The sequence below is a fragment of the Sabethes cyaneus genome, chromosome 3, assembly GCF_943734655.1.
Source record: "Sabethes cyaneus chromosome 3, idSabCyanKW18_F2, whole genome shotgun sequence".
Classification (NCBI taxonomy): domain Eukaryota; kingdom Metazoa; phylum Arthropoda; class Insecta; order Diptera; family Culicidae; genus Sabethes; species Sabethes cyaneus.
Window position 1 is genome coordinate 180,918,463 of NC_071355.1, and position 25,425 is coordinate 180,943,887.

Genomic DNA, 25,425 nt, shown 5'->3' on the forward strand with positions numbered 1-25,425 from the left:
TCCGAGGCTCGGGATTCAAGTTGTTCGACAAAGGCCCTTTTCAGCTCAGGGTTCTCCAATCGGCGGACGTCGTAGCGGCACCCAACTTTCTCTTCCCGTCGTTGGACACGTGCGACGCGCAAACGTATATCAGTGATAACAAGATGATGGTCGGATGCGATATCAACGCTGCGTTTGTTGCGTACATCAAGAAGGTTCCTTCGCCATTTTCGGCTGATGCAGATGTGGTCGATTTAGTTTTTCAAATCAGTTAGCTAACTAGTGACTCCGGCAACCGATTCATGCAAAGCTGATGTGTTAAAATACATACGCGAAGAGAATCTCTCATTGTCATATAGGTCTATTTGAAAAATTACCCGAGAATTGTAATTTTAAATGTGAAAAAATAGGTATTAGACAAACTGATATAACGGGTGCTGGTAGTTTAGTTAGTAAAACAGTCGAGCGCCAATCGAAAGACCGTGAGTGTGAATCCCACCTAGCATTGCACTACCCAAAATCTTTTTGGTCTATTTCGAGATTTTTTCAGTTCACTCAATTAATAATTCTCATCAGACATTCTTCTCTTCCTAAAAATAAAATTGTAAGATGCTACTCAATTTGAAATTGAAATATTACCGGGCACGGTCATGTGGAGGTGCTAGGTAGGAACTTGGGACGGCTAGAGCAATTCTGGACGCTAACAGGTTGCCTTTCCCATTTCATACCCGAGTCTCTTTTTACTCAGTGTCATCAAAAACTTGTGACATATTCTACGCGTAAAAAAGCTCCACTTTATTTCGTATTAGAGGTATTCACATAGCGCTTGCTATGTTGCGTAAACGGTGCATTCCGTGTAGATACTGCCGCTATTCGCATTACGGTCTCAGTTTCTATGGAGATGGAACTGTTATGCGAGTAGCGGCAGTATATATATACGGAATACACCGTTTACGCAACAGCAAGCGCTATGTGAATACCGATATTATTAACCCAAAAATATCTATGAATTGAAAAAAGCAGCAAAGCTTCTTTTACTTATTAATATAATGTAGGTACCCTATGTGATAATGACGACAAGCAGCTAATAATGAAACTTGTTACTTTTTGTGAGTAGGTTTTTATTTTTCGATCCACATCCTTATCAGTTTGACTTGACTTGACAACGGAAACTTACGGATTTTGTTTACCGGATTTTGTTTTTATTATTACGCGCTTCAAGTCCAATCGGCATGAATAATGTTATATAATTTATACATCATCGATCGCACGTAGCTCAACAAAAACTCAAAGTTTTGGCCATATCTACTGTACTCGTGAATCGTTTCTTGAAACATATTGCTTCCATTTTCAAAAAAAAAAGTTTGTTATATTATGATTAGCCCAAAAGTTACGATTCTATGATATAAGCTAAGTCGAAAAATTTCCTTTGGAGTGTTTTGTAAAAATTAATTTTTTTAAATTGTTTTTTTTTTTTCAAGAAATAGTTTTTAGAGTGACTATAGTGTTCACCCACCTGCTTTAGTGATCTCGGAATCAAAAACATACGACAGAGCATAATATTTGCTTTTTTTGCATGCAATAGAAAGACACCCCGAAATGGCCCATGAAACTCATAAAAGATAAAAAGACACACAAGGATGATTGCTACTCGCATTTGATAAGAATCCATGAATTGCACATTCTGTCTCGCAAAATAAATAAGCAGGGGCTCGACTGATTGTCATGCATTGAAAAGCAGTTCTATTTTAGGTTCAACACATTCGGTATTAAAAGGATATTTTTTGAATTTTTGTCAGTAGTTTAGACTGTCACCAGGATTGCTGTTTAATTTCCATTGAATTTATTTCCGAAATCGTGAGTTCTTAGCCCGGTGAGATCGACCAATGTTCTTAGCCGTCTTGAAGACAACACAAATAAAAACACGCCCACTAATGTTAAGTTGTAGTAGTGTAGCATATCAAAAGAAAATGCGAGTAAACGTCACTACTAGACGATACCTACTTTTACGAAAATTAGAAACACGAGTGCATGAAAGCGAAAGTAATAAAATAGTAAACGAAAACAAAATGTTCTGATAACGGGTGGCTAAAGCCGGTAAAGTTGGAGCAAAGTAAATAGAATAACGATAAGAGCTATGAGAGTATTTAGTATAAGAGAAGATGCTCTCAGTGTATAGAACCGGTCTATACATTGTTGTACGATTGTAGTAACCGTAACACACTTACTAAGTCACACTCATATTCAGTCTCACTTCGATCGTTAGTTCAGTTGGTTACGTGTCCGCCGGGAAGAAGGTTCACTTCTGAGGTCGAGTAGAAAGTGTCTTACTGTTTATTTTATATTTCCATACATAAGGTATGTTTTGGGTGTTTTGTTGGTCTACAAATTAATTTACGTGAAATTTACTATAAGAATAACAAGAAAATTAGAATGAAAATAGTTTGGTTTGGTTTCGGTAGACAATCGATTAATGCCCCATGTAGAAATGTTGTCGGGAAGAGTTCATAACATTTCCATCGGTCGGATCGCTTAGGCTAGCTGGTGTGCATTCATGGTATTTATAGCATTGATACGTCCACGCAACAAGCCGGTTTTTGTTGTCATTTTTTTCATTCTCTTGATTCAGGTTTTTCGGTGGTTTGACTTTGTCGGCAGTGACCTTTGCGTTTCCTATTCGTTCTATGTACTGATACAATTTTGATTAAACGTCATAACTTCAAATCGAAAAAAAAACTATGCTTTGAATGAAAAAAGGGATTACGAAACCACAATCCACATTTTATGAGATTTTTATGTTGTAGGTCCTCTTATGTATAGAGCAAGAACCGGAATAATCGCTAGTTGTCTGGAAAATGCTATATTTTAGTTATACTTCAGTTATGGTTAAGGTTTCGATAATAGAAGAACATATGGCTTATGATAGTTAATCATACTTCCTGTGCTTCTTTTGTAGTTGTCTAGAATATTATGGATTTAAAAGTCAATAAATATTTGTTTTGAGGTTGATGTTAACCCGATCAGTATGACCAAATAAAGAAACATCATATTGGGTACAATAATTATTGAGAATCAGTCTTATATTTAAGACAATCTTAGCAACATATATTGTAATAATTAAGTTGGACTGGTTTTTGTAATTGATTGAGATGTGATATAAAAACTAGTTCACTTCAAAACATAATTTGATATATTTGTAAAATGATGAACGAAGATTTTGTTATAATGTGTATGTGCTCAGTTGATAACAAACATCAAAGGATGTCATTTTTTAAATGCCGTGTTGGCATTCTTTCGGATCTAGAAAAATGAATCCGCAGACAAAGTCTTGAATCCCCACCCGTATTCTGTATTTCGAACGTATTGGTATTTCGAACGAAAGTGGATGGTATTCTTCATTCCGCCAGCAAAATTAAATGGGCAAAACAACTCGTTCGAAACAAATCGAACGAAATAAAGACTCGTTCGAAATACAGAATAAGGGTGCCTATCTTCCGAAAAACTGCGTCGATTCGTTGGTTCCAGACACGAGCAGATTGCGCTTCCCAGATAACACAAGATCGTAATAGAAAGTGCACATTAAGTCGTTTGCATGTCAATTTTACATTGAAATTGCATAATGATTAGAGTATGTCAAGGCGAAGTGTACAATAAGTTGTTTTGCGGTCGTGCGTGTCGTCATATACAACTTATTGCTCTGAATCGTAAAGCAGTATAGATGACTGTAACATTTAGTTATAACTTAATCGTATATTGAGGATTATTAAGCTGCGTGTTCCAAAAATGGTTGTATAGAATGCAAGATAGAAATATCAAAATTTTTGCACGTATATTACCTCCACTTTGGTACTTATATGTTCTTATGTGGTATGAAATATAACTTTTTCGTGCGGATATGATTTCGTATCTCTCAGTTGCAACCGAAATATACAAACCAAATTGTTTACTGGGTTATGTCTACAGAAACTTTTTTTAGGTTGCAGACTGTGTTTGGACCTCCCATGGTGCAACCTTCTGGCCGCTTCATGTAGATAGTTTTTTCCAGCTTCCGGGCCATCTTAATATCCATGGACTTTATCAACATTTCACGCCAATTTGCGATGATAAGGAGCGTCCGGAGAGTCACTTGCTAGACGACAGGAGCGAAGACCTCATCACATTCCACGCCGAATTTCTGTGTGAATGCTTGAGCCACCAGTCGAGTCTTGTGACGCACTACGTTTCCCTTCTCGTTTTCCTTCGTTTTAAATATCCACTTGCAACCAGCAGCGGCGGCATGGAGCAGTTCAACCAGGTCCCATGTACCATTCTCAACCACAGACAGCTACTCGTTGTCCGTCGCGTGTTCCACAGTTTCACCTTCGGTCCTCGGGGGGTTTCGGATGAATTTAGTGGATCTCTTTTGGCCAATGTTTCATATTACAGAGACTATAGATTACAGAGGCGCCAAGACACTCAAAAATAGTGTTCGACATCGGAACGAAAATTGAAGTCCGGGTTCTGGTCCGGTCCGGTCCGGTTAAAAGTCGGCACGAACTTTGTTATTTCGACTATAAAGACTAATAATCCGGTCCGATTTGGCTCTGTTCAGGATCCGGAGCCGGAACAGAGCCAAATCGAACCGGAATAAAGTCGGAATGACAAGGTTAGTGCCGATTTTTAACCGGACCGGACCGGATCGGAACCTGGACTTCAATTTTCGTTCCGATGTCGAACACTTCTCAAAAACCGCTAAATTTTGAACGGAGCGGAGTTACCTTTATTTATGATGATACTCTCCGTTTTGTTTCAAAATTTAGCGGATTCTCGGCGCCTCTGTAATCTATAGTCCCTGTAGTTCATATCTAGCGTCCATGCTGTTGTGCACTCGCCTCAGGTTCAGGACCATTTCGTGGCCTTTAGTTGGAGATCGATGGTTCGCTTTATTCGTTCAGACGATGGAACGAAATTTACTCGTTCAGCCAGTCCATTTAGTTCTGGTGTGATAGTCCGTCGTTGTCTGGTAGCCAAATCCCAAACGCCTTAAATGGTTTTCAAGCCTTCAATTCATAATTTCTTTCTCATTATCATTCCTCTCCGTGAACATGAAATAGTATCGGATCAGGTTTCACCCAGCGATTTTTCTTCCATAGGTCTGCAAATATCCGGATGAACAACTTCTGCTTCTGAGTGAACGTTCATTTTCTGTTGCGAACCGATTCAAATCAGCAGCGGCTCATGGACATGGTTCACGGATCGTTTTTCCGGTTTGTTCGCTAAGTTGACAGGTCGGCAGATTACGATCCACGAACAAAACTTCGTGCCACCTTCGGGTGCGTTCGAAGAACCGTGGTTCTTTTACAAGAGCCGTTCGTTTGAACGCTTTTTCTTGTGAGCTGGTGCATTTGAACGGCTCGTGAGCGTTTGCTCATCTCTACTTGCTGTAGCCATTATTTCACCATCCGGGTTGATAAATTTAATGCCATCCTTGCTAAACGTAACCGTCTGTCCACATTTGTTAATCTGATTCACCGATAAATATCGAAAGCTCCGGAATCACCTGAACATCATGCAGTACGATAGGATCATTTGGACAGCATTTCGGTTTCAATTTCATGCTGCTTCCTTTGGCGATTTCCTTCATTGTTCATTTGTTTGTTGACGGCAACGCCTATATCTACTGCTATGCAAGAACCGATCCGACTTGGCAGAATGGTTGGATGCACCTGAAGTACCAGTCGTTGTCGTCTTACGCATTTTTCTTTTCTTACAGGATTTGAAGAACATTTCTTCGCAATATGGCCAAATTTATGGCACCGCCTGCATTTGCACCCTTTGCTGAATGACGGATTCGGGTTTTCATTCCTCTTGACTGATTTTTTCCGTAGCCTGTTACTGCAGCTTCCGACGAAGGTACTCGGATTTACTGCAATAGTTTGGTTTTTACTATATCTCCGGTAACTCCAGAATTCTCGAGCGCCATTGTCATTGGTCGGTATGCTTAAAGCAATCCGCCCAGTAGCAAAGCAAAGCCTTGGGTTTATACAGTCTGTAGACATTACCCTTCTTTGTCGACAGACCTCGCAGCCGGCTGTTAGAGTACAGGAGAATTACCTGGCCAGGGCAATCCTACTGACTCTATCTAGCAAGTACCGCCTAGATTCGAATCTCGGAACATACGACGACTGGCTCGTACCTCGAAGCTAACTGGGCGGTCAGTTGAAGATTTCCAATTCACTCGTCGCTGATTGTCAAATTGATTCCTCGTAGCTGATGTGCTTGCTGTTTGTATGATGCCGTTGATGAACTTTCCATGGATTCGCTGATAGTTAGGAACGTTATTACTTTTCTCAATAGGCCGACTTTCTGGGTCAAACCTGTGTCCTCCTCGATCGCTGCTTCCAACCTTAACCACAACCTTCGCAGATGTAAGCTCCCGCACATGTACGTAATTCACCGGATTCAGTCAGATAATGATTTTTGCTTTGGATTTCCGGTCCTTCAACGCAGACACGACCCCCGGAGTTCCGTCTTCATTCTGCTTCCCAAAGATCTTTTAGTTCTAAAAACGTCTGGGCCGCAAACTTCCTCGTGTTACTATTTTTTGGATTCTTAATGAAATTCTAGAGTCACGAAGGATTCCGAGTTTACGTGTACATGCCTTCGATACTGGTGCTACTTTCAATTATGTAAATGAAATAGTTCCATAAACCCTAATAGAACAAGGAGGGGTAAAAGTGCGATTCAATGATTTATCGGTGCAGATTCCGAGTAAATTGACTACATTGGCATGGACGGGTGACTACTTTGACAGCTTGAATCTAACGTAAACTTTGGTTGCTTACGAAGTATTATGCTGAGTTATGTGCAAATGTTATTTTAGAGCCATTTTGATGTAATTTTTCGTTATACGGCAAATGCGATATCAACAAGAGGATATTACTTGTTGAAAATTTGTAGCAGCGTTTTACATCACTCACATATCTGTAGTGAAAACACACTGAAAAGAATTTACAAAATACATTTCGCTTTTCCGTAATTTAATCTAGCACCGTCAAGCGCCTAGCGGGGCAAAAGTGCGATTCATGGACGAGGCAAAAATGTATAGCTAATTATATACAGCTTTAGGCACTATATTACAGATACTAGAAATGGAAGATTTGCAGAAAATTGTGTGCTCTACAGATGTTGGCCGAAGGAAAACAATGTTTTTCCGCTGATGAAACGAAAAACAAACGTTTGGAAAAGTTTCGATCTAACGGAGGCTGCAATACACCAACGCAAAATAGGAAAGGTGCAAATTGAGAATATTCCTTACCGAAACATAACGCAGATTGAAAATAATATGGTTTTGTTAGCTACTGTTGTGCTAATTTTCTGGATTCGAGCTTCACACTTTTGCCCCGCGGTATTCTTACTTTTGCCCCACTAGTGGGGTAAAAGTGCGAATCGACACTGGATCAGAAGAAAGAAGTATTTATTTTGCAAAATACTATTACCGCAGATGATTTATAGTTGAATGTGAAGACATTGAGTTACTGCATCATTATAAAATATATTATGTTGTTGTCCTTCTTTATATCTCACGAAAATTGATGACAACTTTAAACATCGCACTTATGCCCCGCCCTACTCTATGACTTTCTTTATTCTGAACATTTCATTTTTAATCTGAATGCCGGTAATATGAATGGCAGTGTGAAATTGGATCCAACAACGTAGAATAACCATATCTTAGCTGGTTACTCAAATAAATTTTCTCACCAATCCAGGAATAATATTATCTGAAATAAGTTTTTCTCAAAGTTTTCCAAGTGTCTTTCTTTTATTTTTTCCCTTGCTTGTCTATTTCTAATCTTTCAGTGATAAAAATAACTTTTTTTTGTTGATGAATTATGGTCGGAGACCTAAGGAGCGAGGACGGCGTATGACGTCCTTAGTTTTCCGGGAAAGAAAAAAAAACTTATTGTAGAATTATAATCATTAAAAGATTAGGAATTTGCCATTTTTCTTTACGGTCATACCAAAACCATAGAGCTAGTTTCCTGTTTTGATTAAATTCACTTAAATAAATCGAACTAACTCCTAAACTATTCCTCAGTGACAGCTGCAAGTTTGTCGTCTGGAAGAAAAATGACGAGTACGTATATCGCTTTTCTGAAGCAAGCAGTAGCTCTTACTATTTCTTAAAGTGACTACTTTTATGTGAATGTTAAGTTATGATAACGAATACATATACGATTATGTTACGCTTTGTTTTCTGTAAACTTTTATTGCTCATATGTATACCTTTATTATGTATTATCTTAAGGCTTTTTCAGACCAATTGATTCGGAAATCCGTCTAGGACAGCTTAATTATCAAGCCAGACTGCTTAAACGTACCATTTTTCTTATGGCTTTTAAATTTATTATTTATGGACGTGCTCTAAAAGTTAAATACAGCATGAATTAGCGTTCATAACTGCTTCATGTAGGAAATATAAAACACTTTTAATGAATGTGACAAAATTATACTATTCTTTAAAACTTACTGCACTACTATTTCAACCCTTTAACATTTCTATGTGCACTTATCTCTGTTTATTAATTTCTTAACTTAATCTTAGTTTTTCATTAAACATGCTTTCTATCACTATTGTAAAAAGTTAGACCACTACTCTGAAAATCCTTGTCTATTTTTGAACGCTTTCTTTATTGCACCAGCCCCAATCGAAATCATGACCCAGCAGGGACCAGCATTCGATTCCAACTGCATGACGCTGACTCGCTTCGTGCTGCAGGAACAGAAAAAATACAAGCATGCAACCGGTGACTTGTCCCAGCTGCTGAACTGTATCCAGACGGCAATTAAAGCCATCAGCTCAGCTGTGCGTAAGGCAGGAATAGCGAAACTGTGAGTACATACATTGCATATCGGTTTATTAAACGAACGATGCGTTGATTAATTGTTTTAGGCAGGGAATCTCTGGAGATACTAATGTTCAGGGCGAACAAGTAAAAAAGCTGGACGTACTGTCGAATGAGATTTTTATCAACATGTTAAAGTCTTCGTATGCCACGTGCGTCCTGGTGTCGGAAGAGAATGATAACGTAATCGAAATTGAGACTGAGAGACGGGGTAAATATGTTGTCTCATTTGACCCGCTGGATGGCTCCAGCAATATCGATTGCCTGGCGTCGATTGGTTCTATTTTCGGAATAACTAAGTAAGTATTCGACGAGCGACTTGCCTTATCGAATTTAGCTTGTTATCCAAAAATTTCAGGCAAATCAACGAAAACGAAGTCCCAACTATCGCTGATGCTCTCCAGCCGGGGAATAAACTCGTAGCCGCAGGATACGCACTCTACGGCTCGGCAACCATGGTCGTGATCAGTTTGGGTGTAGGCGTTCACGGTTTTATGTATGATCCATCAATTGGTGAGTTCGTTTTAACGGACTACAATATGCGAATTCCGGAGCGGGGCAACATATACTCCATCAATGAAGGTTATTCATCGACGTGGGACCCGTCGGTATACAACTACGTTCAAGATAAAAAAGACCCCGCCAAAGGGAAACCGTACGGCGCTCGGTACGTCGGTAGCATGGTAGCAGATGTGCACCGAACTATCAAATATGGTGGAATTTTCATTTACCCCGCTACAGCGGCTGCCAAGAATGGTAAACTTCGCCTCCTATACGAGTGCAATCCAATGGCTTTTATCGTGACGAAAGCTGGAGGAAAAGCGAGCGCCGGTAAGGATAAGGAGATTTTAGATGTCGTTCCCACGTCCATACATCAGCGTTGCCCAATTTACCTCGGTTCGAAACTAGATGTTGAAGAGGCTTTGAGTTACATAAAGTGAACTCTTCGTCAGACTTAAATTATGTGTAATTTTGAAAATACGTCTTGTATAAAATGATGTACTTTTACTGAAAGTCTCAGGTCTTTGCAAAATCACAGTGCATACATGTTATTGTAGTAAAATAAAACAAAACTATGATACTGCATGGAGTATCTTCATTGGATCTGTATGTGCTCATTAACAGGTTGCAATAGAACACAAATTGTGTGCGTGCCTCTTCGTCCGTCTGTTGTAGTCAATGGCAATTAAATCAAATTTATTTTTAAACATTGCCATATGTGTGGCATATAGTTCGAGCCTTGGTAGAGCCGCCAACTGGTGGTGGAACTGTCGAACAGCAATGGATCGGCATTAGGAATACCTTTATTGCGACTCTGGACGAAACCCCATCGACAGGTTTGTCTCAAGATCTTTCACTGCTTGTGCCCTTTGCAATCCCACAGGGTAGCCATCTGGGACCTCTGGTCTTCCTCTTCTATTTCAACGATGTCAATTTCCTGCTTAAATTGACTTTTGCGAAATGATGTGTAGGTAGATGATTACATACTATCGAACTTCGAAAAATGTGAAGTTATCACATTGTCTTGGAAATTGTGATTTCAGAGCAGCATGCGATACAGCTTGTGGGTACAGTTTTCCACAGTGTTTATTTGCTTTTGGGAACTCCGCTCGCGTTCTACACCAACAATTAAGGTTGGAATTTGGAAATATCAACTTGACGTGAATAAAGTTGTCAAAGGCATGCTAATGTTCTCCAAAAGTTGTACCCACTAGCCGCCATTACGAACGCGAAAAGGTCGGTAGCATAAAATGTACGAGAACGGTGTTTCGGACAGACTGACGTGGCTGATCATAGCTACCCTGTAGAGAGTGATGCGCTACATGCGGGTTTTTTGGGGGCAATCTCGAGTCCTTTCGTATCACACAGAGGGATGTTATTAAACGTCGCTATTGAAGTAGTCAACTCCTAGCCTTAACAGACGACCTTATCGCCACTATAGAGTTCGGAAAGGCCGTGGTAATCTACACCAGACTAAAAACGGAGGCTAGGAGGATTGTGTTACAAATCAATGCGTCAAAAACCAGAAATCAAACAATGTAAAGCCTAGGTGTTACATTCCGTTATCGAAACTTAACCTCTTGTTTTTATACTACAAACTTCGCAGCCAGTTGTTAAGGCACAGGGCAATTGCAGGGCCAGTTGCTACGATCCTATTGACTCTAACAGCCTCTCCTGGCCAAGATTCGAACATACGACGACTGGTTTATTAGGCCAGCGTCATACCTCGAAGCCAACTGGGAGGCGAATCTCACACGAACAGTAAATATTGACGGCAATGAATAGGAAGTTGTTGATGAGTTCATATATTTGGAATCTCTGGTTATCGCCGACAACAATACGAGTAAGAAGATTCAACAACGCATGTAAGCTGGAAGTCGGACCTACTTTCCCTGTAAGACGCTTCGATCAAGGAGCACACCCCACCGCACAAAGATGTACAAAACGCTAATCAGACCGGTATTCGGACTACGAACCTGAGACTAACTTTGCTTACGGAAGAAACACGTGAACAGCACGTTGCGGACTATTTTTAGCGGAGTACGAACGGTAAGTGGAGAATGGCGAAGGCGGATGGACCACGAGCTGTATGCACTACTTGGAGAGACCATCGTAAACTTGAAAATTGCGACTATGGTGGGCCGGCTTCGTCGCAAGGAGGCCGGGCAACTATGTATACAGTGCTCTTCAATAACGCCACCAGCACAAAAAATAGAGGAGTTCAATGTACTTGATGACTCGACTAAGTTGAAACCGACTTGCGTTTGTCGAGGTGCTCAAGAATTGGTGACGATAGCCCAGCACCAAGCAGTGGAGAGGGATTTATGATACAGCTAAAGCCATCCCGGCCCCTAAAAGGAAGTAAGAAGTAAGATGCGCAACATATCTTTGTTATATCTGTATTATTACACATTACTGTTTTAATTTAGCTTCCTATTGCTAAGAAGGGGTGCGGGTGACGTACAATTCAAGATTATTTGGTCCTATTCCCGTTTATTTTAGAATTAAGAAACCGTGGAAGTTTCGTAATTTTCTGTTTCTGTTTCTGTTTGCAGCACGAGGTGGGGCAGTTAGAGCCAAGTCTGTCCAGGGCAGAGATAAGGTGGTTGTGATAATGATAAAAGAATCCGTGCGGATAACGCTAGCGCCATAATGTGTTGGTGATTATGGATTAATGGGCGGAAGAAGAGTGACAGAACTTGGCTCGTTATAATTGTGTGCTTGGTCAATATAGCATAAGATGGCTTGTACTTATCTTGTTTTCTCCTTCCTTTGTTTGTTTCCTCATCTTGCTCGACCCTTTCTTACTTCGTGTTTATTCATGGCACCACGGCGTCCTCATCCATCGTTGTCACCAGTGTGGTCATCTGTGGCTGATCTCTTGCCTCCCCTCACGACAACATTGTTGCCGTGAGAAGAAGCGATAGAGATCAGGCAGAGAAAGAAAAGAAAAGAAAAGAAGAAATTTTTAGTCAACATGTTGTTCGCAATTTTCGAGTTAGTAATATCACGAGAATTCTATGTCTGTCCATCACCTATGCTACTACCGACTAACTACTCGCTAGGATGGACGCTACTCATCTCCCAAATACCCATGTCATCACGATTGACCCAGCGCTGTTCAACAACCTATGCTTATTAAAAGCCACAGCCGCCTCTTTATCTACCATCTTTGCAGTATTGTAGCTGTTGGCGTAAATTTTCGAATATTTTGTGCGGAATATTATTCAAGAGCAATATTATCGCTCAGAACTATCGAAAAACTACTTGAACTTCCGAAAAATAGAGCAGATGCGATATAATGGGGACTGGTACTCGCTCGTATTATTCCCGGTGGCATTGATTGCATATTTGTAGCGGTAGTCAACCGATTTGTCGGTATGCTCTTCAGACCGTGGTCAATTGAAATGATTCTGTAACTAAGCAAGGATGAGATGGATCATGTAGAACTTCACTTGGAGATATGTATATATGCCGTGTTAAGTCTTAAGTGCAAGCTGTCACTAAAGCAAGACTTAATAAGATGTTAACGACGTTGATAATTCTGTGAGGATGGTATTGAATCGAAAAAAAATCCTCATACCATGGCCATATATTATGTACTATGACCCCATTTTAGGAAGTGGAAATGATGGTATATTGAGGACAGCCCTTCGCTATCGTTCGAATCAGCCAGAGAATCGAATACCTGTTTTTACTTGAAGAAGTTTTAACTCTAAAAAGATTTAGTTAGAATGGAATTTCAGTTGAAGTCTGCCAGCATTGGGCAATGGACAGAACAAAATATATATCGAGGCTATAAAGCTTTTCGAGAGATCCACTAAGTCCGACCGCGACGACAGCCGCAAGAATGGAGAGGAGCAGGTGAGTTGCCACCGTTCGACTTGATGGACTCTCCGACAGAGGCTCATCAGTATTAGGAGGGCCCTTGGGAGACAAACAGCGTCATTCATGATCATTTTATGTTGTTAGTTGAATACCGTTGACGCGTTTAGTCACAAGACATGCAAATCATTCTAATAAAGGAGGGAAATAAGAAAAAAATAATTATAATTAATTACATCCAAAACAATACAGTAGAGGTGACAGTAACAGCAACGATAGCAATATTAGTAATAATAGTAATAACATAGGAAACTGACACAGGAAACACAGCTACTGACTATAACTTCCTGCCCATTAATAATTGTAGTTTGGCAGCATAGGTATAAAAAGAATTTCCGACTCATCATAGAACACTCAAACATATATTCATTCGTACCTATACACCCATGCACACTCATACATGCATACACATGTATACATGTACGTGTGTGTATATTTTTCAGTGCTGTGCTGTCCATAATCGCATAACAGCCACAAATTCTATGGCAATCTCATATAGAAAATGTCTCGATTACGCAAATAAAGACATCACATCATTTTTGAACACTCGTTCGTTCTAACTAGCGATAAATTTTAATTTTCAAGAGTAAGTCAAAATCTCTTGAATGGTGGGTAGGATTTGGTTTCAGTTTTCTAGAGAAATTTCTGTGCATACCAGCAATTCATCTAGGGAACTGAGTAAGCCCTCCCGGTGTTTCGGCCCAAACGGATTGAATTTAAAATCAAATCCGTTCGATTTCGCTCCATTCCGCTTTACGAGCCACATGCTACACATAAAGCTAAATTATGCAATACTATACTACATACTACACATATATCTAACTTAAACTGTATTACATTCTACATGCGGAATTAAATTTAGGAGTCTGCCGAAGTGCGCGACAAACCACCTACCCATGGGAGGGACCGTGGAAGTTTCGTAATTTTGGGAAATAAATTTTTTGAGGAATGATTCTTTCTGATAAATATTCACCAGCATATCCTGGGAAAATTTTGTGGTGAAAAAAAGTGAACATCAGAGCAAAACTGTTTATTTTGTCACTAAATCAAAACACAAGAAGTTTAAAGTACAGTTCAGAAAATTATAGTTATTCATAAATCAAGCTTAAAATTGATTCTAAAACAGGATCATAATTTGTTTAGTCATAAACAAAAATAAACTTTTATTTGCTATTAACAATTTGATGATACCGATGACAATCTCAGTAGGCATTGGCTTTGTGCTTGGGAACAAAGTTAAAACCTTCAGGAACTGGACCGAGAAGCATTTCACTACAATAGATAAAAGGCATGATGCAAGGATATCAATAACGAATCAGTTTGGCACATGTTTCCTTACCTGAGCTTTACCCAGTCGGCACAATTCGGAGATGCCATCAGCGTTTCAAGATCATCTCGACCTTGAAAGGCCTGCGGTCGTTGGTTTATTTTTTGTGGAGGTCGTTCCAGCAGGCCGTAGGGAACATATCGGTACAAAAATGATTGCCATTCAAGCAAAAACCTGCAAGTAGTCATTTTGTAGCATTTCATAGACCTACACATCACTTATGTTGCATTACCTTCTAGTATTTTCAACGCCTTTTGTATCGCTGCCCCAATGTTCTAATCCATAGTTAACATACCGTTTTAACATTTCTAACCGTTCGCTACTTGAAAGGTCAAGTATTTTTTGTTCTTTGATTTCTTGAAACACCCAAGGTTTAATAAGTGCTCCCCTACCAATCATAACGCCTTTGACATCCGCCGCTCGCAATCTAGCATTGTTGTAATCTTCGTAGCTTAATATATCCCCGTTGCCAAAAACGGGCATTGTTTTAGCTTGCTGGGCACATTTCTGAACATAATCCCAATCCGCTTGTTTGGTGTAACGTTGTTCCTTGGATCTACCATGCACCGTAACTAGACTTGCACCCCATTCCTCGAATTTTGGAATTAACTCGTGTGCAACGTTTTTGTTGTTATAAATACCGACCCGCGTTTTTACGGTTAACTCTTTACCATAATCGGACAGCATTTGGGAACAACTTTGTACCATCACTTCTAGCACCGGCTGTCGGCGAAGTAAGGCGCTGCCTCCACCTTCTTTAAAAATCAAATCGATTGGACATCCGAGATTGATATCGATGAAGTCCACATCAGCAGTCTCTGTGATTACCTGTGCGGCATACGTTACTAGTTTTGGACTGCGGCCACAAAGCTGAACGCCGAATAAATCTTCCGACTGGTGTCTTTTTGTCAAAGCCCATTCTTGTTGTAAACCATTTATTATGGGCACTGCACAAGCCATTTCGCCACAAGTTATATCCACGCCATATTCCTTACAAATTCTTCTAAAAGGCAGATTACCAACTGTTGTTAGCGGACTCAGATAGAGCTTGTCTGTAAAGTCAATTCTCTTTCGCTCTTCCTTGCGTACTTTAATTAAATCTTCATCGGAACAAAATCCACTGCGCTGAGTCGTTGATTCATCGCCATTCTTTAGTTTTTCTTTTGCTGCCTTTTGTGACGCTTCAAGTTTTTCCACGATACTAGTAGATTTTTCAAAGTTATAACTTTTTTTCCGCAAAATACTTTGTAATTCAAATCCCAGACATCTACTCACTAGATTCGTATCGCTCCTTTCGACACCATCCGCAATTTTATTGTTCAAATTCTCATCTAAATGCGCACCTGCAAATCGACACGTAACTCCAAAGTTACAGTATCCCTTCACCGAGTAAATATAGCAACTATCGCTGATGTCTTTCGGTTTAAGTTGAATAAATTTTTTTAAATCGTGCGAAAAACGGCACGACGGATTAGCACATTTTCCCTCTGTCTCTGTACTATTTGTTCCATTCAGCAAACTTTTACATAGCCGGACATCATCGTGTTCTTTAAACGGGAGTTGGCGGTTTTTGTTCTGACCACGTTTTTTCTTTCCCTTTTCGAACCGGGGTTTTTTCGAAGGAGGTCCGTCCTGATTGGATTGCTCAGAATTATCGTGCGATACGTTGACCCCTTCTTTTTCTATGGACTCCTTAGCTGGTTTGGCAACCAAATATCTGGCGAAAAAAAAACATTTCAGTTATATTGTGAATGTTGAATTTCAATAGCAAATTGCTAGGCTAAAAATTTGAAACTTACTGAGCTTTTATATAGCACACTGTTTCATCCATATCGGTTGACTTTTCTATTAGAAATATAAAAGAAAAATTAAGGTAATTTGTTTGCTGGCGACCTTAAAGTATTCACTATAATTACCGCTTTGATGGTAACTTTTCCCCGGTATTTACGTTCGTTTACTTTCAAAAATATTCGCTCAATAGTCCTTTGCTTTGATATGTACTCCAGTGATAAGGTAAAGGTTTATAAACAAAATACGCACGTGTTGGCGTTCGATTTCGACATTTTTGACATTTCTCGGCTTGTCGGGTATTTACCAAAGATGCCAGATTTGCAGGATGTGAAATGTAAATATGTGGAGTTGTTTGAAATAAAGGATTTGGAGGTTTTTGTTTGCAATCTTTTATTTTTATTCGCTTTTTTATTATTATTGGTTTAATTATTAAATTTAAATCGAGATGAAAGCATAACACGAAGATATTTACTTATATTTTCGACAAAGTTATTCAGAAATTCTCAGATAAATAATTTTTTTGGGATTTAAACTGGAAATTTTATGCGTGAACAACACTCGGCAAAATCAGGTGGTAGAGGGATGTATATAGTAACGTTAGTAACGCTCCGGCTCAGAGCACTAGAGCAGAGTTCAAGTTCAGCAGCTAAGACGCCTGGTTGTTCGCTGTTAACGTAAACAAAATTCATTAATCGTTTATCAGGTTTATCATTGTTTTAAATAAAACTGAATATAATGGATACGACTTCAAAAGTGGCAAAGCAAAGTAAAAGGAAAACTAGGAGCAAACTGAAAAATGAGACTCCTAGAAAACCAACATCTTATTTGTATGATTCCCGAAACGAAAACCTTCCTGTCTTCGGAGTGATAGTACAATGGGGTAAGCTATAAGTTGATACCATAAATGATCGAAAAATACATTGATTTCTGTATTTGTAGATGCCAAAAAGACTTATTCGACTAATGCCCTAAAGGCGTTATTCGCAACCAAACTTTCCACCGGACCAGTTTGTTTACCTGCTGCAGACGAACGAAAAATGTCGCTTAAACGAAAACAGATGCCTTATTTTCGCCGCAGTGGTCCTAATAAAGGCATGATAATGTTCAAAACAATGCAAGAAGCAAACGACTTTTCTCAAAAGGAAGATCCAGATTATTATTGCTTCATACCACTCAGCTTCGTGGTTGTAGTGGGGGTGGCTGTCATGCCAGCATCTAACTTTAATTTCCTAAATTTTAAATCTGCCTCTGACACATGCGAGATTCTGCAATGGCGCAAACAGAAGCTTGCAGATAAGAAGATTAGGATTACAGTTGCTATTCGTGGTTCTACTCTTCCCCCAAAGCTGAACATACGAGATGTGGAGGTACCATTAGAGCCATACGAGCGCAAGCCTGTTTATTGCAATCGCTGCGGGCGATATGGTCATCGTAAAAGCAATTGCTTGCATAAACCACGCTGTGATATGTGCACTGGAACTATGACAGGACTGATTCATTTCAAGAGTGATTGCCTGAACCGGAAACGAAAAACTTCGGCGTGTTTCCACTGTCGGGAGAATCATACGGGTAGAGCAGTGGAATGCTCTGAATATCCTCAGCAATGTAAGTACAAGAGCCAATTGGCTAAACACAATATGGACTACCTCTCCCTTTTGGAGAAGGAAATTATTCCCGCTGTTCGAGCCACATCTATAAATTCAAGTCGAATTTGGTTAGATTAACTAAATATCGTTTTAAAATTTTGTCCATAAGGCGTTAAATAAAGATCTGATAAAAATAGTTCACCGTGCCAGTACCATATTGTGAACAACTCCATATTATGAACAGTTCGGATTACAAATAGTCATTTGATAACGCCTAATTTTTCATTGCAAGTATAGCACCATTCCCTGGTAGGGATGGTTCGATCACTTTGACTCAATTATGATTCATTTGACAGTACCGTCGCAAAATTTGACCAGCAACAAAAACAACAAAATTAGACAATCTATACCTATAAAAATGGATTTCTGTCTGTCTGTCGGTATGTTCCGTATAGAATCGTAAACTACTGAACCGATCGGCGTGAAAATTTGCATGTAGGGGGTTTTGGGGCCAGGGAAGGTTTTTATGACTGTTAGAGACCACTCCCCTCACTAAGAGGAAGGGCTCCCATACAAATGAAACACAAGTTTCTGCATAACTCGAAAACTAATCAAGCAAATGGAACAAAATTTGGCATGTGGGTGTTTTTAAAGACAAGAATTTTTTCAATGGTGAATTAGGACCCCTCCCCACTTTAGAAGGGAAGGCTTTCATACAATTGAATAAAAATTTTCTCATAACTCGAGAACTAATAATCGATCAAAAGTAACCAAATTTGGTATGTGCAGGGTTTTGGCGGCATGAATTTTTCTTATGGTGGTTTGAGACCCCTCACCCCTATGGTAGGGGGATAAGGACTCATACAAATAAAACAGAAATTTTTGCTTAACTCAAAAACTAATCGAACTCGAGAAATTTTAGACTCTTCTATAAAACATTAGTCAATAACAAGCCCACCAAAAACTATTATTAGTAACACTAGATGATTCAGGGCGAGACGGCCGCAGCCCGTGAGTGTTGCCGGTAACCCGCCGCCGGCCACTGCGAGGGGGTAGCCAGCCAGCAGATTTCGCCTCTATCGAGGTTTATTCATTTTCCTACTGTGTTACCTGACTCATAACGAACCCCTATTTCCGAAATTCTGAAATCTGTCATGCTTTTATTTTTGGAGTAAACATGTAATTTCTTATGTTATATAGTTGATATTTGTATGCTCTATTCGAATTTATGATCAATTAAACGAAAAACCAAAAAGTTTGTGAGTTACGAGACCTTCCCCCGTATATAACGTATATTCGTTATGAGTCAGGTAACACAGTAGGTCTACTGACCTCTATTACTTTCTTTCAATTGGGTCTGAACGAGCGACAGTAAGTAAGGAGGGGATCACCCCTGCGAAACGGTAATTTCCACGAAAAGATTTTCCGTGAAATCGTACATCCCGCGTAAGGTTTTTCGCGAAATGGTGTTCTGCGAAACTCTATATTCCGCGTTATGGTCAACCGAATTGGTGTTCCGCAAAATGGTATTCGGCGAAATGGTTTGTAATGATGGCGAATATTTAAATGCTATCCGCGTTATTTTATCAGGCTAAGCAATGGGGGGAGTTGTTTTCTACTTTACTCTGAGGAAAATTTGTGTATTAAACCACCCATGAACTCCTCAGAAACTCGAGATTGTGACAAAGGTCATCCGAGATTCACGGTTTATGTACAACACAGTTTAATTTGTGGCAATACGAAGTTTGTCGGGTCAGCTAGTGTTATATATATGGGACACTTGTAGAACTAGTTATTATCTATAATTTTGCTGAATGAAGTTTTGTTGTATCTTTTGTATTTACGATGCTTTAATACCACTAGCTCATTAGCAGCTCAGTAAATTTCTGATATATGACTACTCATCAGCTTCACAATGTTGATATGTGAGTAATATAAAGTTTTGCATAGTGTTAGATCGGGCTAAGCTCCTCCTAAGCGGGATTTAGCTGCTCGCCCCTAGAAAAATTGATTTGGTTTTTTAAATTTAGGAAAAAACAGTAGTTGGATAACTCTAGATAATAAAAATCTGAGTAATTTTAAATTGCATCACTGTTACAAGATCCCATGAGCGCTAGTTCCGCCAATGGTTAGAAGTGGTAGATGAGTTCGTGTATTTGGGATCGCTGGTGACCGCGGACAACACTACAGTACCACCCCGCTAATCCGACAAATTCATGGCCGGACTAACGAATTTTGACTCGATAATCCGGCAGTCAAACTAACGTCAGTGGGGTTTTGAGATGTCGTATTGTTTACATCCAGACGTAAACAACTTTTGAAATTTCCGAAAAAAAATGTCGCAAATACGCAATAAATTTGTGTTGTACTAAGAAATGCTCAATTTATTCTATAAAATACTTTTGAATTCTTGTTTAGCTTAGAAATGAACGCAATAACGTTAATCTTTTGAGAAGAGTGATGAAAAATGGTGCTCCTGGCAAAATTGAACGCAGTTATAAGGAGCACCATTTACCCTCCCCATTTAGTTGGAATGAGTAACATCTTGACTCAAATAAAGACCCCCAATGAAAGCAGTGTTCGGTTGAATGAAGCTAAGTACAATGCTTTTTAATTCGGAATTTTCCGGATTAGCGAGATCCGGACTATCGAGTCGTCGGATTATTGGGTGTCGGATTAGCGGGGGGATACTGTAGTAATGAGATCCAGCGGTGCATACAAGCGGGAAATCGGGCCTTCTTTGCCCTTCGCAAAACGCTTCGATATACAAAACCCTCATAAGTAGTTCTCTATATGGACTTGAAGCCGTTACGCTGCTCACGGAGGACACACGCCGTGTTTGAGCGGAAGACACTGCAATATTTGGCGGAGTACAAACTGAAAGCGGGGAGTGACGGAAACAAGTGAATCACGAGCTCCAGATACTGCTTGGAGAGATTCCCATCGTACATCTGGCGAAAGTCAGCAGGCTACGATGGGCCGGACATGTCGTAAGGATGCCGGACGATAGTACTAGTACGACAAAAATAGATCTCTTCAACAACCCCACCGGCACCAATAAGAACAGGGGGCTTATCGTGTATGATAGTGCGATTAGGTCAAAAGTGAACATAGAATTAACAAGAGCGCGAATGTCGCAAGCGTAAACAGCGTAAACAAACCGAGCGAGGTTGATTTTACTATGCTGGTTCAGCAAAAAATAACGACTGAGACGACTAGGGAATGGGTAACGAGCGGCCCAAGATCAAGTTGAACGGCGACGATTGCATTAAAGCAGCATACAGCACAATTCACCCTGGCTCTGGGCTGCTGACCACGACGATCTTCGCGATTCTCAGATTATTATTTAGTAAATATTTAAATATTTTAACGCTATTTTTTTTATCTGGGTCATTTTCACTTTAAAGTTTATTGCTTCTTTAGGCGAGTGTATTTTTTGACAGTTATTTTTATAATCGCTGATTTTGTCAGCCGCGTCATTGTTGTGAGTTTTATTTGGCAAATTTAGCTAAGCTTACTAAAGTTTTCAAGCAAAATAAAGCATTTTACTTAATGTCCAATTTACAGCGGGTCATGATGAAGTCCCGTCTGCCACCAATGTGTCCAAATCCTAAATTTCCCAAGCCATCGTAAGTACTGGAAGCCGGTTTAATATTATAATCTGAGAATTATATTGCAGCAACTCAAATGTATACATTTTTCAGAGACCGTGGTTTTCGCCGACAAACGGACTATAATCCGATAATGTGGAGTGAATATTTTGCTGAACAACGAGATGTTGAAACCAAACAGGGAAAGTTCCGAGTCTATCTCTCGGGGCAACCAGATATACCGGGACCATTACTTGTGATGCTGCATGGTGGTGGTTTCTCGGCTCTATCGTGGGCTCACTTTAGTGTAAGAAATCGGAAAGGTGTTCACAATTTGCACAAAGTTTTACTTTTTTTTACTTCATTTTAGATGGAAATTACAAAAATAATACACTGTCAATGTTTAGCAATCGATATACGAGGTCATGGCGATACCTCTACCATAAATGAAGACGATTTATCTGCGGAAACTTTGGCACAGTCAGTTTGATAATTTTCACTAGAGATTGTACCTTCAATTTAAAGAGTTTTCTTTATTCTGCAGAGATATTGGAGATGTTTTGCAAAGCATGTATGGTGAGTCGTGCCCACCGGTAATTCTTATAGGGCATTCAATGGGAGGAGCGATTTGTGTTCATGTAGCAAACATGAATGTGGTCAGTTCCCTTATTGGAGTTGTCGTGATTGACGTTGTCGAGGGAACCGCGTTGGAAGCCCTGGCCAGTATGCAGAGCTTTTTGCGGTCACGCCCAAGCACATTTAAAAGCATTCAACATGCAGTTGAGTGGAGCGTAAGGAGTGGCCAGATTCGAAACATCGACTCCGCACGAGTGTCGATGCCAGGGCAGATTGTAAAGTTAGTATGATTTTTGCACAAAGATTTAATTAAGAAAAATATAATACTTATATTTTGCTCTTAGCATTGAGACTGGAAAACTTTCTACTAATGAGCTTCCTTTGCCTGAGGAAAGCACGGAAGTACGAACACGATTCAGCAATCCAAACGCTATAGCAGAGGATACCGAAACTGCCGCTCCTATGGCTGCGCCTTCTGTTTCAACATCAGCTGCCGTCAACATGAAAAAGTATACGTGGCGCATCGATCTATCGAAATCTGAAATCTACTGGGAAGGCTGGTTCCAAGGTCTTAGTCAAAAGTTTTTAGATGTAACGGCTCCTAAACTGCTGCTTCTTGCCGGCATTGACAATCTCGATCGGGCGTTAACTGTTGGTCAGATGCAAGGTAATTGTATAAGGCGGCTTGAGCATGATTGAGGGTAATTATTTCACAATTTCTCATCCACTAGGAAAATTTCAATTGCAAGTGTTGGCTCGTTGCGGTCATGCTGTCCATGAAGATCGTCCGCACGAAGTGGCTGAAGTTATTGGTACGTACCTACTAAGGAACAAGTTTGCTGAACCAGCTGGTGATGGACAATTTTTGAAGCACATGCCAGCTTGCTAAATAGATTAACTTTAATCATATACCCATAGTGGCATACCTAACTAACCGATAAGGAGTGTTCTCATTTTTTTCTTCAGACTATGTGTAGGTTTTATTTAATTTGAAGTGAATAAGTTTAAACTTTTGTAACATTAATTTATTTGCATAGCGCTCGATTTCGATCCAGAGTTTTGATAAACAATAAAGATCTTGTTGTCGCTGCTTAATTTTTCTACCGCGTGTAAATTCTAGACTGAATTTTTGAGTGGATTATGAAATTGCCAAACATTTGACCTTATTCAGAAATAGAAACATCGGTCTTTCCAGCAAACGCAATTAATTTAATGGACATAATTTTTTGTTGTGATTTTCTCCTTGTTTATGCCAAGTTATTTTCTCTTACAGTCAGCTAAACAGGCCATGGACATAACATGACATGACATGCCTACGTTCTTCTATGTTCATTTAAAATGGGGTCGAGGCCGATGTGTCGGTTACCATGGTAATACTTGGCGCTTTAGTAAACTGTTTTTTCGTCCCCTCTCACGCGCTGAGTTTTACATATTCAATTGATTAAACTAACAAGTATTTTCAATATCGTGCCCGAAATAGCATTGGTTTTATTTTTACAATAACCACAAGGTAGAAATCTTAAAAAGATTATAAAGATATTTATATTTATCCTATTGAGGTGCTTATTATTCCCTGAACAGAAGTTATATACACCATCCTGCATCGACACAATCATGGACTGGCCAAGTTCCCGTGTAGCACGGGGTGGCATTTTTCACACCCCGAAGCCTAAATACACGAAAGAAACTCAGGATCTAATCAAAGGTAATCAGTTTCGATTTAGAAACATTTTCTCCTTTCAACAAATTTAAATAACCTTCAATAAATTTCGATAACCACGACGTGTTTATGCAGTTCTAATGGAAGAGGCCAAGTTAACAATACTTCAGCGGAATAAAATAAACTACCATTTGCGTACGGGAGAGCCATTACCACCGCCAAAAGAGCACAAATATGAGCAAGATTACAGTAATTTCCTGCCCATGGCAATCACGCGAAAAAACATCAAAAAACGATCACTATCCACTATAATCGAAAGTGGTGCATTTGATGTGGAAAAGTACGCAGTCAAAAAAGGAAAAGAACCAATTGAAAGAGCCAAACTCAAACTGCAGGAAAGGATGGCTGGCTGCAAGATTTACCCTGATGATGGACGAAAGCGTACGTTACGCAAGCAGGATGATGATGAACTAGACTTTGTCGAGCCGGACCGCGAGGCAGAATGTATATAAGAACGAGAAACTCGTACCTGTTAGATGATTTTAACTTATTTTTAACCTTATTTTTAGTGATCGGAGAAATTAATGAACGAGTGGAATGGTTAGCGGAAATGGAAGCTTTAGGGGAGGGCAAAAAACATCGCCAAGTGATTCATGCGCAAATTGCTGAACGACTAAACGAGATAAAACGACTACACAAAAAATCTGGCAAAATTAACCCGGAAGAATGTTAAAAAAATAACAGGGCGCCCTGTGCGAATTTCAGCAATAAGCGATACAGTCTGGATTAAATTCAAACGCATTTAATGAATTCAAAATTATTACCCTTACACTTATTGTAAATTACATAGCGTGCGAAACATACGTTTGGGAAAAAGCCATTCATTTCAGTTTTTCCTCTTAATTCCGATCAAATCTGCTGATTGATCTATTGCGAACAAAATCAAAGCAAACACAGGTGCCATAGGAAGAACTAATTTACTATCCCTGTACTGCTTTGGCTTTATTTTTCACTTTTTTGATTTTCTTCAATCCATCCATGCTAGATTTGAGTACCTTTGAGTAGGATTCCATGAATTTGGCCACTTCGTCATGCCGTACGACGGTAGCTAGTTTTTTAGATCGGGAACGGGCTCGGATTAGGCACTGATATTCGTCCGGTTTAGGGAGCGGTGGATTTCCTGGTCGCGGTTTTGGCCGATCGTGACCGTCGTCTAGATATTTGATTTATTTAATCAAATTGGGTTTGTAGTTGGGATATAAAATACTTACATCGTTTTAAAGTTATCGTAAATGATGATTCGCTTCTGGCTGATTGGGACAATAAAGTTAGCTGGGTAAGAAACTGGAAACATACATGTAAGGTTGGAATTTTCGTATCTGTATTATTTTATACAATATACCTCCTCATTGTTTAGCAAAACCATGTTAAGTTACTTTCTGTAAGAATTTTGTGCACAGAACGAGAAACTAGATATATTCTTTTACGATTTTTACTTGAATAAAGCTGCATGTACGAAAAAGCTGAAAAACTATAAGGTAAATTCGATATTGAATTTTGACAGCTGTGAGTTTACGTGTCAAGTTTTCAACCAAAAAAGCCAAAAAAGCAATGATGCCATCAGGTTTGCTGTGAACAGTCT

At 39.5% G+C, this 25,425-nt stretch overlaps 6 protein-coding genes across 9 annotated transcripts; 4 read left to right on the plus strand and 2 right to left on the minus strand.

The window, feature by feature from the left end:
- The first annotated feature begins 2,238 nt into the window (after nucleotides 1-2,238).
- Nucleotides 2,239-9,934, plus strand: LOC128742571 (fructose-1,6-bisphosphatase 1). 3 transcript variants are annotated; one of them, XM_053838972.1, is made up of 4 exons: nucleotides 2,239-2,337; nucleotides 8,664-8,853; nucleotides 8,915-9,166; nucleotides 9,226-9,934. In XM_053838972.1, the coding sequence occupies exons 2-4, from the start codon at nucleotides 8,678-8,680 to the stop codon at nucleotides 9,806-9,808; spliced, it is 1,011 nt and encodes a 336-aa protein (XP_053694947.1). In that variant the 5' UTR covers nucleotides 2,239-2,337; nucleotides 8,664-8,677; the 3' UTR covers nucleotides 9,809-9,934. The 3 variants fall into 3 exon arrangements, with proteins under 3 accessions (XP_053694947.1, XP_053694948.1, XP_053694946.1); XM_053838973.1 differs by lacking the exon at nucleotides 2,239-2,337 and adding an exon at nucleotides 2,492-2,536; XM_053838971.1 differs by lacking the exon at nucleotides 2,239-2,337 and adding an exon at nucleotides 8,057-8,098.
- A 4,364-nt stretch (nucleotides 9,935-14,298) lies between these two features.
- On the minus strand, nucleotides 14,299-16,609 carry LOC128742711 (tRNA-dihydrouridine(47) synthase [NAD(P)(+)]-like). Of its 2 annotated transcripts, none has more exons than XM_053839152.1 (5): nucleotides 16,497-16,609; nucleotides 16,380-16,425; nucleotides 14,813-16,297; nucleotides 14,593-14,754; nucleotides 14,299-14,525 (listed from the first exon to the last, which is right to left on the minus strand). In XM_053839152.1, the coding sequence occupies exons 2-5, from the start codon at nucleotides 16,409-16,411 to the stop codon at nucleotides 14,456-14,458; spliced, it is 1,749 nt and encodes a 582-aa protein (XP_053695127.1). In that variant the 5' UTR covers nucleotides 16,412-16,425; nucleotides 16,497-16,609; the 3' UTR covers nucleotides 14,299-14,455. The 2 variants fall into 2 exon arrangements, with proteins under 2 accessions (XP_053695127.1, XP_053695128.1); XM_053839153.1 differs by having other exon boundaries at nucleotides 16,539-16,572.
- Nucleotides 16,610-17,025: 416 nt separating this feature from the next.
- On the plus strand, nucleotides 17,026-18,138 carry LOC128743732 (uncharacterized). Its single transcript, XM_053840361.1, has 2 exons — nucleotides 17,026-17,251; nucleotides 17,311-18,138. The coding sequence occupies exons 1-2, from the start codon at nucleotides 17,107-17,109 to the stop codon at nucleotides 18,093-18,095; spliced, it is 930 nt and encodes a 309-aa protein (XP_053696336.1). The 5' UTR covers nucleotides 17,026-17,106; the 3' UTR covers nucleotides 18,096-18,138.
- A 3,313-nt stretch (nucleotides 18,139-21,451) lies between these two features.
- Nucleotides 21,452-23,256, plus strand: LOC128742938 (protein phosphatase methylesterase 1). The gene is made up of 6 exons (XM_053839437.1): nucleotides 21,452-21,586; nucleotides 21,662-21,854; nucleotides 21,918-22,027; nucleotides 22,092-22,403; nucleotides 22,468-22,790; nucleotides 22,855-23,256. The coding sequence occupies exons 1-6, from the start codon at nucleotides 21,510-21,512 to the stop codon at nucleotides 23,010-23,012; spliced, it is 1,173 nt and encodes a 390-aa protein (XP_053695412.1). The 5' UTR covers nucleotides 21,452-21,509; the 3' UTR covers nucleotides 23,013-23,256.
- A 481-nt stretch (nucleotides 23,257-23,737) lies between these two features.
- Nucleotides 23,738-24,516, plus strand: LOC128740471 (UPF0193 protein EVG1 homolog). Its single transcript, XM_053836010.1, has 3 exons — nucleotides 23,738-23,828; nucleotides 23,919-24,287; nucleotides 24,353-24,516. The coding sequence occupies exons 1-3, from the start codon at nucleotides 23,738-23,740 to the stop codon at nucleotides 24,514-24,516; spliced, it is 624 nt and encodes a 207-aa protein (XP_053691985.1).
- A 54-nt stretch (nucleotides 24,517-24,570) lies between these two features.
- LOC128743254 (signal recognition particle 14 kDa protein) lies at nucleotides 24,571-25,320 on the minus strand. The gene is made up of 3 exons (XM_053839799.1): nucleotides 25,186-25,320; nucleotides 25,055-25,127; nucleotides 24,571-24,996 (listed from the first exon to the last, which is right to left on the minus strand). Exons 1-3 carry the CDS (start codon nucleotides 25,207-25,209, stop codon nucleotides 24,764-24,766), a joined length of 330 nt encoding a protein of 109 aa, XP_053695774.1. The 5' UTR covers nucleotides 25,210-25,320; the 3' UTR covers nucleotides 24,571-24,763.
- Between the last annotated feature and the right edge of the window lie 105 nt (nucleotides 25,321-25,425).

Excerpts from the sequence above, each read along its gene's own strand:
- LOC128742571 (XM_053838971.1), top strand. Across the intron at positions 8,854-8,914 it reads AAGGCAGGAATAGCGAAACT|GCAGGGAATCTCTGGAGATA; the intron begins GTGAGTACATAC and ends TAATTGTTTTAG. Across the intron at positions 9,167-9,225 it reads TCTATTTTCGGAATAACTAA|GCAAATCAACGAAAACGAAG; the intron begins GTAAGTATTCGA and ends CAAAAATTTCAG.
- LOC128742711 (XM_053839152.1), bottom strand. The coding sequence starts at position 16,411 with ATGGATGAAACAGTGTGCTATATAAAAGCTCA. Across the intron at positions 16,298-16,379 it reads GTGTGCTATATAAAAGCTCA|ATATTTGGTTGCCAAACCAG; the intron begins GTAAGTTTCAAA and ends TTTTTTCGCCAG. Across the intron at positions 14,526-14,592 it reads GCCGACTGGGTAAAGCTCAG|TGAAATGCTTCTCGGTCCAG; the intron begins GTAAGGAAACAT and ends TATCTATTGTAG.
- LOC128743732 (XM_053840361.1), top strand. The coding sequence starts at position 17,107 with ATGGATACGACTTCAAAAGTGGCAAAGCAAAGTAAAAGGAAAACTAGG. Across the intron at positions 17,252-17,310 it reads CGGAGTGATAGTACAATGGG|ATGCCAAAAAGACTTATTCG; the intron begins GTAAGCTATAAG and ends CTGTATTTGTAG.
- LOC128742938 (XM_053839437.1), top strand. The coding sequence starts at position 21,510 with ATGTCCAATTTACAGCGGGTCATGATGAAGTCCCGTCTGCCACCAATG. Across the intron at positions 21,587-21,661 it reads CCTAAATTTCCCAAGCCATC|AGACCGTGGTTTTCGCCGAC; the intron begins GTAAGTACTGGA and ends TACATTTTTCAG. Across the intron at positions 22,028-22,091 it reads TCTGCGGAAACTTTGGCACA|AGATATTGGAGATGTTTTGC; the intron begins GTCAGTTTGATA and ends TTTATTCTGCAG.
- LOC128740471 (XM_053836010.1), top strand. The coding sequence starts at position 23,738 with ATGGACTGGCCAAGTTCCCGTGTAGCACGGGGTGGCATTTTTCACACC. Across the intron at positions 23,829-23,918 it reads AACTCAGGATCTAATCAAAG|TTCTAATGGAAGAGGCCAAG; the intron begins GTAATCAGTTTC and ends GTGTTTATGCAG. Across the intron at positions 24,288-24,352 it reads GCCGGACCGCGAGGCAGAAT|TGATCGGAGAAATTAATGAA; the intron begins GTATATAAGAAC and ends CCTTATTTTTAG.
- LOC128743254 (XM_053839799.1), bottom strand. The coding sequence starts at position 25,209 with ATGGTTTTGCTAAACAATGAGGAG. Across the intron at positions 25,128-25,185 it reads TTTTGCTAAACAATGAGGAG|TTTCTTACCCAGCTAACTTT; the intron begins GTATATTGTATA and ends GTATGTTTCCAG. Across the intron at positions 24,997-25,054 it reads TACGATAACTTTAAAACGAT|ACGACGGTCACGATCGGCCA; the intron begins GTAAGTATTTTA and ends TCAAATATCTAG.